We start from the raw sequence: 11,728 nt of genomic DNA, 5'->3' as shown, positions 1-11,728 counted from the left end.
ACACAGATAAGTTAGGTAATTGTCTCTAGTGATTTTAGTGATATATGTAAGACACCTCTTTCAATATATACCCTAGAACATGGTAATTTCTTGTTATTTTATTACACTGCCTGATAATGAGACTTGCTTGAATTTTTGTTTAGTAGATTATTATTACTGCTATGTATTTATAATTCATTTATTTATTAATTATTGGCAGTAATAGTTGTCATGGGTTTGGACCTCTAGAACAAAGAATTGAGTTTGTCAGCACCTTAGTATGTGGCACGTTATCATGGTCTGTGCAAGTCCCCTTTCCTGTGTGTGTGCTTGTCTGTTTATATTTACGTGTTCTCTCTGATTCTCTCCTTTCCTTCCCCTCATTACCATTCTAAGATGTTTATGTAAATCTTTATTCCTGGATGTATCATTGTAAACTGTGCTCTATTGTTTTGTGTGTGCATACTCAGTTGCTAAGTTGTGTCCAGCTCTCTGCAGCCCCATGGACTGTAGCCCATCAGGCTCCTCTGTCCGTGGGATTCTCCAGGCAAGAATACTGGAGTGGGTTGCCATGCCCTCCTCCAGAGATTCTTCCCGATCCAGGGATCAAACCCAGATCCCCTGCATTGCAGGCATATTCTTTTACTGCTGAGCCACTGGGGAAGCCCCTGTTTTGTGTATACATACTTTTAATTATTAATTGGTGCCACACTAAAATTACCTTCTTACTTTTTTTGCTAAATACGATGTTTTAAAGATCCATTTAGTTGCTAACATATGCGTATATACCTGTTTCTTCTAATAACTCATCCTCTGCATCCACTCTGTAAACTTCCTACTCTCCTAGGGATGACTGCCCCGGGGGGACTCCAACTCTTTGCCACCTAAATAACATGACCACAAATAACTCAGTTCCCCTTGTAGGCCTGGATACATTTCAGAGGGATTGTAAACATGGAAACAGGCTTGCTGCTCCTACATTAGAATGACTATGAGTTATTTTTGTGTTTAAGGCTGGAAACCTGGGGTAACAAGAGATTCCAAGTGCCTGAGGAGGAGGGACTGTTCAAACTGGGAGAGAAAACAATAATCGGCGGTGCAAGAAAATTCAGCAAAACTTTGCCTTTTTCCCAAAGTGAATTAAAGATCCCAGGATTGAATGGAAAATATAATTGATCTGCAATCCTGCATTTTTTATTTAGTGTCTATTTTTTAATAGAAAATTTGGAGAAATATAGGCATTGATTTAAATCCCAGAGTCAAAAGTTCCTCCCTTTACCTGAGGCTATAAATGAATTTAGGGGCCATGGTGACAAAAAGAAATCCTCCTCGTCTTCTCCATTATTTCACATATCTTTGTCAGAGTCATCATGCTAAGTTATCCCTAATTGCAGTTTTGGCATATCTGTCATCATTTTCGAGGGCCTCTTGTGTTTACTACTTTTCCACAATACCTGGTAAATCCAGGTTCACTGTCTATGTACCTTATTGTCTGCTGCATATGATAAAAAACACATCTTCATTTCTGCCTTCACTCCACTTGTTCTTATCTGACATGTGTCACTGTCTCCCTTAACCTCTCGGTCCAGTCCTTCAGAATGCAAGCTGGAAAGTACCCTGACAGCAAGGAAATACCCGAAGGCCAATGCCCCAGGCTAGAGGAGTCAGATAACTGAAAGGGACGCTAACTGAGAGCTCAGAGGGAAGGACAAGTCAAGCTAATTCAGCAACAGGAGATTCTGTGCCACATCCTTTGGTCACACATTTACTAGAGAAAACCTTTGGAACTCCTGAACAGAAGATCAGATATGCCCTAGCTTCGCCATCACTTAGAAGTGATGGATTCATTTACACAGCTTATCCAGGTAATCAATCAGAACAAGAAGCCTGGGTGTTTAGAAGCTGAGTCATTTTTAACTTCTCTGGGGCTTTCTCATTTCTGTGCCTTGTGGGCGTTATCTCTTTAGTCTGGAATTCCCTAAGCTATTTGACAGGCAGACTTTTACTCATCAGCAGTACTCAGCTTGGTATCATCTTTCTGAAATAACCCCTGGCTCTCCCCACCCACGCCCAAAAAGTTAGGTGCTGCTACCTCGTGTTCCTGCTGTGCAGTAAATTATTGATTTACTACCTCTCCCACTCTGCTCCCTGCCCCTGTCTCTTCCCTTAGACATCCTGAGCTTTGGGTCTTTCCTCTGTCTTTGAAATTCTGATGCCTAGCGTATGATTTGACTTATAGTAAACTTGCAATATATGTTTGTTGAACTTAATGCACTTTATGTCTTGTTTTTTTTCTTTCTATTTTTTGGTCACGTGGCATATGGGATTTTAGTTCCCCAACCAGGAAATTGAACCTGTGCCTACGTTGAAAGCACCGTGTCTTAACCACTGGACTACCAGGGAAGTCCTGAACTTTATGTCTTTATATTTCTTTATATGTTAAATGAAGGAGTTGGGCCTGTGCATAGTTTTCAAATGTTTAAATGTGGGTAGTTTTAAAGTGGAAGAGCCAGATTTCTCAGTTAAAAATTTAAGGGAAGAACCCATGTGTTCTGGGGGAGTGGCAGGGGAAAAGAAAGTACTCTGTTTGAAGTAAGGATGGGATTCCAAAAACCTGTCCACTTGACCTCTCCTCTTCAAACAGAGCACCAGAAGATGGAGAAATACAGTTACAACAAATTGGCCTAGAATCATGATTGCTCATTTCCCTGGCAGCTTTAAAAAAATGTAATTCTGTGAAAGTTATTCTTTCAAGTAGCAACATTTTTTTTCTTATGTGAAATATTTTTTCGGTGGAATTTTTCCTAAAATGTAAAAATACTGACCTGCCTCCTTAAAAAACAGAACGTAGCACTAACGGAACTGAACCTTCCCTTAATGACTCAGGCCCTCATTAGGAGCCGTCCCTGTGTCACTGAGCTGAATTCACAAAGGCGTTGTTATGACGTACTTATTTCCCTGTATCTTCCCTGTCTGTCAGCTATCATTTCTTCTGCTGTCACTTTTTCTGACCTAATAGCTCCCTGAGCTAAGCTCTTTTTCTCAAAGCCCCTGTGCTCTACATTTTCTGTGAGGTAAAACAATAGAAAATAAAGTTTGTTGAAAAGTATGTGTGCACAAAAAAAAAAAAATTAGAATTTGAGAACGTCAGTGGCCATTGTGTTGGCACTATGTGAAGGTCATGGAGGTTTCTTGAGGTACTAAGAGACTCAGGGTTAATTTCTGGTTTCTCTATCCTTGGGTTTGGGGATGACTGAAGTCATGCTTCTGCCTAAATGAGTTAGTTACATATGTTTTCTAGAGAAAATTAACCTTGGTACAATTTGGGTGAATGTACTGTTGAATGTACAAATCATTGTTAAATCAAGTAAAAATGTGGTGCAGTGGCAAAGAATCTGCCTGCCAAGCAGCCAAGCAGGAGACCAGGATTCGATTCCTGGTTTGGGAAGATGCCCTGGTTTGGGAAGTAGGATATGGCAACCTGCTCCAGTATTATTGCCTGTAAATTCCCACGGACAGTGGAGCCTGGCAGGCAACAGTCCTTGGGGTAACAAAGAGTTGGACACAACTAAATGAGTAAGCACACACACACACAAACAATAAAATACTTTTAAGCAGAAACCCCTAATTTGTATTTATTTATAAATCATACATACTTCTGTTCGAATACATATATAAGATTTAAAACATACTAGAGAATTCAAATTACAAATGATGACACAAGAACAAATATGAATTCTCATTCTACTGTTTCCTCCTCACATTCCAGGGAATTGTCTTGTGTACCCCCTGGGAAGCACAATTGCACATCCAGTTGTAGACCTTTGGCTAAGGTAGCTATGTAAAAGCATTGACTTTGCTAGGCAGATAGGCCTCTAGTCAGCTGAAAAGTAATTTAAGTGATTTTCAAGACATTAAATAACATTTTAAAAAATCTCCAGAACCTAACTTGTCCCCTAGAATATAATAGTTGCACAAGAAATGTCTGAATGTTGACTGGGCAATGAAGCTCGGGCAGTCCATTAGAATCCTTTATAAACTCTTTTAATTAGTTCATTTCATTTGCTTAGCTCATGTCAGATATCTTTCACAATGTGTTTACATATCATCACATCATCACTAGTCAGGAACGGTGGTGAGGCACATTGGGATATCAGTGGCTTTGAGTCAGGGCTAGGGTATTTAATTCCAGTGGAAGGCCAGTCCCCAGGGAACCGGGATGTATCAGGATGACTATAGTGTGCGTGCATGTGTGCTAAGTTGCTTCAGCCATGTCTGACACTGTGTGATCTTTTGGACTGTAGCCCACCAGGCTCTTCTGTCCATGGGACTCTCCAGGCAAGAATACTGGAGTGAATTGCCATGCCCTCCTCCAGGGGATCTTCCCAGTCCAAGGGTCAAACCTATGTCTCTTAAATCTCCTGCATTGGCAGGCAGGTTCTTTACCACTAGCACCACCTGGGAAGCCCATGACCATAGTATGAGACATGATAAAATCTGTTTAATAAAGACATTATGTGATACTCCCTGAGGCATTTGGGCTGGTGGAGGGGCACAGGCAGTAATAGTACTAAATAAAATGATGATTCTCAAAGCTCAGCAGGTAACAGTCTTGTGGCATTGGGAAGGGGGTGGAGAATGGGGGAGGGGTTATAAGGACCCATTCGGATTGAGTTTCAGGCTTAGCTGTATTTTAGGCCTTCTGTTCTTACACAGCATGCTTACCTTGGGTGCTTACGACCTTCTTGCTGGTAAAGTACCATCTGTGTGCTTGTATTCCAGACACCTATCCAGCAGCCTACTGCATGGTTCCAATTAGCCATTTCACAGGTTTCTCAGACACTACATCATCTGCATGACTAATTTAGCAGCTTTTCCTCCAAACATGCTTCTCCCAAATGTTTCCATCTCTGTAGGTAATATTGCCCCCCATCCACCAAGATGCAGAGAACTGCAGGTTACTCTTGATTCCTTTAGTTTCTGTAGCCTTTATCTCAGCCTTTTTGGGCTCCATTCCTACTGCTATCATCATCCCTCATATCTTACTTGGACTTCTGAGCCACAAGCTCAGTGCCTCCAAATCATTTTACTTATTATTCCAGAGTGGCTTTTATAAATAGAAATTTGGAAAGTATGTCCTCCTTTTTCAAAGTTGATTAAGACCTCTGTTCTCTTCAGCTCCATCCCCCATTTCTCTCCCTTTTATTGTGTTATCCTCCTCCATTGAACTTTTTTCAGGTTTTCAGTGATGCTAGGCTGTCCTCCGGAGAAGGCAATGGCAGCCCACTCCAGTACTCTTGCCTGGAGAATCCCATGGACGGAGGAGTCTGGTAGGCTGCAGTCCATGGGGTCGCGAAGAGTTGGACACAACTGAGTGACTTCACTTTCACTTTTCACTTTCATGCATTGGAGGAGGAAATGGCAACCCCCTCCAGTGTTCTTGCCTGGAGAATCCCAGGGACGGGGGAGCCTGGTGGGCTGCCATCTATGGGGTCGCATAGAGTCGGACACAACTGAAGCGACTTAGCAGCAGCAGCAGGCTGTCCTCAGACCTCTGCAGGTCCATACACACTGCCTGGAGCAATCGTTTCTCTTGTTGGTTTCTTCTGGTAGCAGCAGAGACACCTTTTCCAGAAACGTTTTCCTGATGCTAGACTGTATTTCCCTGCAAAGAAGTACTACCATGGTATTCCAGAACTTCCTCGTTGTCCCAATCGGCAGCTGTTGTTAAGTGGTTGTATATCCATATTTCCTTCAAGACTGTGAGCTTCACTGAAGGCAGTGGACACATTGATTATCTTCACCCATGACGGTGCCCCCCCATACATATTACTGAATAAAAGAATGAGAGGATAAGGGTACGGGAAATGGCAACCCACTCCAGTGTTCTTGCCTGGAGAATCCCAGGGACAGGGGAGCCTGATGGGCTGCCGTCTATGGGGTCGCACAGAGTCGGACACAACTGAAGCAACTTAGCAGCAGCAGCAGCAGTGCTCATTAGGAACTAAGCTAAGTATTGAGACAGATGACTGAACAAGTTGAGCAAGGGACTGGGTAAATAAACAGTCTGATGAACACTGAGGAGTCCACACTCAATTCCTGGGTGTCAAATACAAGGCTTACGGAGGAAGACCTGAGTTTACCTAAAGACACAAGATAGGCTTTCAGTTAGACAGACTTGAATTGTAAATCCTAGCAGTATAAGCCTGGCAAGGTACTGAAAGGGCTGATGTAAGACGTCTTTGGGATACTTTGTGTATAGACTGCACATGTATACCAGGCATGGTTACCTGTTATTTTGATGTGGCCCTTGTGACATCATTATGCCAAGTTTAACATTAGTCATTAAAATGCTTCTGCTGAATAATAATAATAGTTAATATTTTGAGTATTTTCCTCATATCTGATAATCTCCTGAAAAATATTTAGTCCTTATGGGACCTATGAAGAGGTACTCCTATCATTCTCATTTATGAGGCAACCAAGAAATAGGTTGACTGACTTACTCAGAGTCTTACTGAGCAAGATACAGTATTTGACTGTTTTGGTGATTCTTCCACACAGATTCTCCTTTGTTCCTAATATTTTTATTTGAATTTCTTTCCCATTAAAAAGTAAGGTGTTTAAATTTAATTCAAGGAGTTTTTTATTGAAACACCTACTGTGTGTGCAACATTAAGTACTGTGTGAAATTAACAAATATTTATCCCTGACTATGACTTTCTAGAAGAGTGCTATAATTTCTTAAGTATTCATGGAGTTTAACATCTTAATGAGGGTATTTTTGAAAAGGCAGAGAAATATATGAAATAGGGATAGAATAGAATCTAGATACAAAGTTTCCTCAGTGTTTGCTCTCTGATGGTAATGCAGTTGCCCTCAGAATTGATCTGTTTTCATCAAGTGGATTTCAAGCAGTCCAGGCTCCCAGACAAATTTTCAGAGAGTTAAGGCACTTTTACACACACCATTCCTGAAATCTCTAAACTTAAAAAAATTTATTAGTCATAGGTTATTGGGCAGAATGTCATCTGCCTTTTGGGATAGAATATGGTCTCAATAACTGTCATCAGAAATTTCAAAGACAGTTTTTCAGGTTTAATTGAAAGTAAGTTTGGCTCTACTGATTGCTTATAGGCAAGAAATATGTCTTCTTAATCAATTGGAACCAATTCCAGTTGGTTTCTTAAAGAGATGCAATTCTTGGGATATTATTGCTACTCCTAGAAGGAAGATGTGTCCAATGTACATCTTCTCCAATTTTGATAACAATACTGTAAATTACTCTTATCCTAAAGAGTCAGGGAATGAGTTTATTCTAACTTTCTACAAATTTTGCTTTTCACTCTCAATGGATAAAGAGCAAAAGTTATCTGAAGTATACTGTATCTGCGAATTATTTTATAGATGTTATTCTTGGCTTGTCAGATTAAACTGCAATCAGAACATCTCCTTTATAAATGGAGAGTTGTCAGCTTTTTACTTCCGACCACAAGTTTATCTCCCCACAGAAGTCATCTGTGGAGGAGATATTTGCCCTGATATAGTTGGCGCTTGAGACCAGGGCCAGGGCATCCTCAAGGGTGTCACCCTTTTCCTGGATGCCTCTCGAGTCTTCATGCAGCTGCAACAGGTTTTTCCTGTCTGGGATCCTGTTCGACCAACATAAACAAAGAACTGAAAAACAGAATAAAGACTTCTTTAGAGCCAGAGATGAAGAGATTAACCGCTCAGCTAGGGGTCAGGGTTTCAAAACTGTTCTTTCTGTATTCTATCAGGAAAGTGATACTTTTTCATTTTGCATTGTCCACCCTGAAGATTCTACTTCCTTCAAGGCATTCCCATAATGTCAGTGGGTCTGGGGCAGGAGTGGCGAGAGGGATGGGGTGACTCTCTGAGTTGGGGGCACTCTTGGGCAGCCAGGGAATAGCCAACTCCCTCCTTCCCCGGGGAGGACACTCCCACCCCACTCCGCACAGCGCCAACCCTGTAGGGCTTTGGCCTCCTGACCCAGAAGAGCCAGGCGCGAGGCACCCGGAGGCCGAGCCCGGGTCGCACCGCCCCCAGCCTCGGGGCAGAGAGCCAAGAGTTCGAGGCCTCTCTGATCCGGATATGATGAAAAGGCGCCACAGAGCGAGAAGTGTTTCTGGAGTGCGGGAGTGGTGGAAGGGGGAAAGAGAGGCAAAGGGGCAAGAGTCCCCTCTGCGGGGAAGCGGCCGGGCTGAGCTGACTGGAAAGAGGGGGCGGAGAGCAGGGAGTCAGAGGAGCGGCTGCTGCCGCCGCTGAGGTGTCTGCTGAGCGGGACGGAGGCTGGGAGGGACACCCAGAGGCGGCTGCCTGCCGCCGTCCAGCCGTGCGACCTGCGGCCCCTGCCGGAGCCTCGCTAACTTTCCGAGGCGGAAGAGGAGGAGGAGGAAAGGGCTTTGAGTGTGTTGGGGGGATGCTGAGGTAGGTGGCGGTGCTCTTGGCGGGAGGAGGAGGGGTCTGGTCCCCTCCCCGAGCTGTTCCCCAATCCGATCTCCCTGCCAGCGCCTTCCCCTTGAGTGCCCCCCTTCTATCTGCTAGGACTGTTGCTGCTGTCAACTTGCTGGGTAACAGTTTTCCTCCCGGGTTTCAAATCAAAACTTCCCCGGGGTGGGGTTTGGGGAAGGGAAGCAAGGGGGAGGGAATGTCCCGCAGGGGTGGTGTGCTCTTCTCTCAAAACACTTTTTTTTTTTTTTTCCAATCCTCGCCAGAAGCATTCAGTTCTCTGCACCCAACACCTCCCAGCCCCTGGTGCATCGACCCCAAAGGGCGGCGAGCTAGGCGGAGGCGCGGCGAGGGCTCAGTGGAGCGGCCCATGTCCGGCGCGGGCGAAGCCCTGGCTCCCGGGCCCCAGCGCGGGGCTGAGGCTGGCGCTGGCCGGCTGGGCGCCCCAGCCCAGGGTGAGTGCCGCTTGCAAGTTGCAAGCTCCTTTGTCACTGTTGCATTTTAAAATGTGTTCGCACATTTATGCTTGGAATCGGTGTGTGGGGAATTGGTGCCAGGACTGAGCCTACCTCGTCGTAGTGAACTTTTGCATAGTTAGCATTATTCAAGCAAGTTCTCCAGGATCGCAGCCTCAGATCAACAACCGGATAAGAGGGCGGGATCCGCTGATTTCTCCACTCCCCCTTCCTTTGCCTGCCGAGAAACTGGATGACAGGATCACTTCTTTCTTAAACGTATGCATTTCAGGGCCTAAGACCCAACAGTGTGGGCTCCGAAGCGCTTCCCCACCACTTAAGTTCTGTGTCTTCAGCAGATCCAGGACTGCCGCTGCTTTTTGAGAACCCTGCGCTCTCCCTTCATCTTTCTATTTCTTGTGGGCTCCTCTGCAGCTTTGATAATCCAGGTTTCTGTGACCAATTGCTTTGGAATGGCTCATGCATATGCTTTCAATAACTGTTTTTGTTTTGAAATAAACAGGCTTCAAAAGAAATGCTTTCCAAGAATGAATTAGCTCTTTGTGTTCATCTAAGTTGTAAACAAATACAGTCTGTAAAAAAAAAAAAAAGTACCCCTGTTCCTGGGAAACTTCCATAAGAAGCTTATACACAAGTCAGACAGGATCTTCTCTTGAAGGTAACATATTTCAGGTTTTCATTGGTGACAGAGAGAAAGGATCTTAATCTGATGTATCTTCCTCTTAGAGTGACTCTGCTTTAAAGGGTTCTGACTCATATAAACTAAATAATTTTCCAGGGTTCAGAAACCTATTTTTAAATCTTGATTTCAAGCCTGATATCCCCTCAGTCCCCCATCTTTAAGAATAATGTCATGAGCTTCTTGGGATTCTTTTTGTTAAAGCAGTAAAAAGTGGAAAAGAAGCTGATGTTGAACCCACAGTAGGTAAAAGCAGAAAACATCCATGGCTAAATTAAAATGTCCTGGCATTCAAAGGCTGTTAAATTGAATTATGTTTATCGTTGTTTTTTTGCTTCTAAACAGTGAGTATAGAGAAAATCAGAAAATCAGAACTAGAATGATAAACACGTTTTCCCAGAAGCAGCCCAAGTTCTGCACATTATATTGCCAAGGCAATTGTTTTCTTATCATTATGCATGTCCTCAGTAGTCATATGGGCTCCTTGATGGATGGTTCAGGTTCACACTTGAGCTGTTAATCACTAGTGTTAACAAATGCTTATGTCAAAAATCAAGCTCAAACACACTGGAAAAACAGTTGACTTAGAACTAGGATATCTGCAATGTCCAGCTTTAAAAATATACATTTTGAAGTCAGTAGAAGTTGCAGTGATACCTAATCCACCTGCAGATGTAATGATGCAAGGTATCACATGATATGTTTTTAGGAAGCCAGCCTCTAGAATGTTCTGAAGAAAACTGTGGACTGCATATAACACATTATCAGTGTGGAAACTCTTGGGTTGTGTTTTACCTGAAAATTGACTCAGATTCAGCAGCATTTTTGTTTGTTTAGTTTTTTAAATTATTTTACTTTGACTTGCCGCATCCTTTAAATAGGCATCAATTTAATTGTGAATGTAATATAAAGTTAAGTTTTTTACAAAAGAAAATCTTCAGAATCTTGTTAAAAGGTGTATTTCAAACAAACATCTCATAAGATGAAGGAAAAAAGTTTTGGATCAAGTGGGCAAGGAGAAAATTGTATGTAGCTGCCATGGTTAGGGTGGTTTTGTTGGTAAAGATGCTAGGGAAGAAACTTCGCCTGTAGGTCACACTTCTCTAAACTCTTTCTCAAGTTCTTTCATCCTCGTCCTTCTGTCCTTGGGTTCTTAATCATCTTTTCAGAAGAATAATTGAATAATACTCTGGTAAGATATGGCTGCTGAGTTAATAGAAACCTAATTTTAAAGCTTTATATATTAAAATCAGTGAGAAAAGTGGAATGTTCTATGAAAGTTAGTAGAAAATGTCTTTTCATGAAGAAGGATAAAATCAAGTCTTCCCTTGCAAACAAAATTAAATATATATGTGTGTTAATATGCATATGCATATATATGTGTGCGCATGTAAAGACATATAACCTGTACATGTATTACTGTGTTGTGATGAGCTGTGTGTACTACTAACTGAAGGCATAAAAAGTTAAAGTTGAAAGTAAATTTGGGGGGTCTCTAGTCTGAATTCCCCATCAAATCTAAGATTTCTTTCTACATTTATTTCGGGTGGTGAAATGCCTACAGTGTAGCACATTCTGCTTATCAGCATTCATATTGATAGTTATGAAAGTTTTTCATGTTGAGAGCAAGGTCTCTCTCTTTACAATTTCTCCCCTTTGGCTGTGATTCTTCTCCAAGCACAGTTCTGTTGCTCTGAAAGCATTAAAAATCTTATTTATGCATTTTTAAAATTGTTACAGACAAGGATATAAGCTCATATGCCTCATGCTGTCAGGAGGAACCAGGATGGGTGTGGGAAGATAGGGAGCAGTGGGGACTGAGGACCCCTGGAGAGCTCTGGGCCCAGGAGGCAGTGCTTCTCAGTCCAGCTCACTGTTGCCACTTGGGTTTAATATCTTCCAGTATTTCAAGAGATACTGGAAATATGGATTTTTATGTATCATCACTCCCTTTTAAAAGTTGGCAGCTAATTAAATCCAATTTTTATCCAGGCCAAACAAAACAACCACACCTGCAGGCTGGAAATGGCTCCGAAGCAGCTGATTTGTGATTTCTGTTACAGAAACTAGAAAGTAAATGTGTGATTTACAACTATTTCCCTATTTATGGTGAACTTCTGAAAGA

At 42.5% G+C, this 11,728-nt stretch overlaps 1 protein-coding gene across 3 annotated transcripts in view; it reads left to right on the top strand.

Moving 5' to 3' along the window:
- The first annotated feature begins 8,019 nt into the window (after positions 1 to 8,019).
- The window catches only part of MDFIC (MyoD family inhibitor domain containing), a 102,200-nt gene continuing 98,491 nt past the window's right edge, over positions 8,020 to 11,728 (top strand). Inside the window, exons 1-2 of one of the 3 annotated variants that reach the window (XM_055420831.2) lie at positions 8,020 to 8,427; positions 8,718 to 8,903. In XM_055420831.2, the coding sequence (XP_055276806.1) occupies positions 8,819 to 8,903 (85 nt within the window). In that variant the 5' untranslated portion in view covers positions 8,020 to 8,427; positions 8,718 to 8,818. The other 2 variants (XM_055420830.2, XM_088834519.1) reach the window with 2 other exon arrangements.

The sequence above is a fragment of the Moschus berezovskii genome, chromosome 3 (assembly GCF_049115385.1).
Source record: "Moschus berezovskii isolate FMDL1 chromosome 3, NW_MosBer_1.0, whole genome shotgun sequence".
Lineage (NCBI taxonomy): Eukaryota > Metazoa > Chordata > Mammalia > Artiodactyla > Moschidae > Moschus > Moschus berezovskii.
Note: the sequence above shows the minus strand (reverse complement) of the source record. Positions and strands in the feature narration are given on the sequence as shown.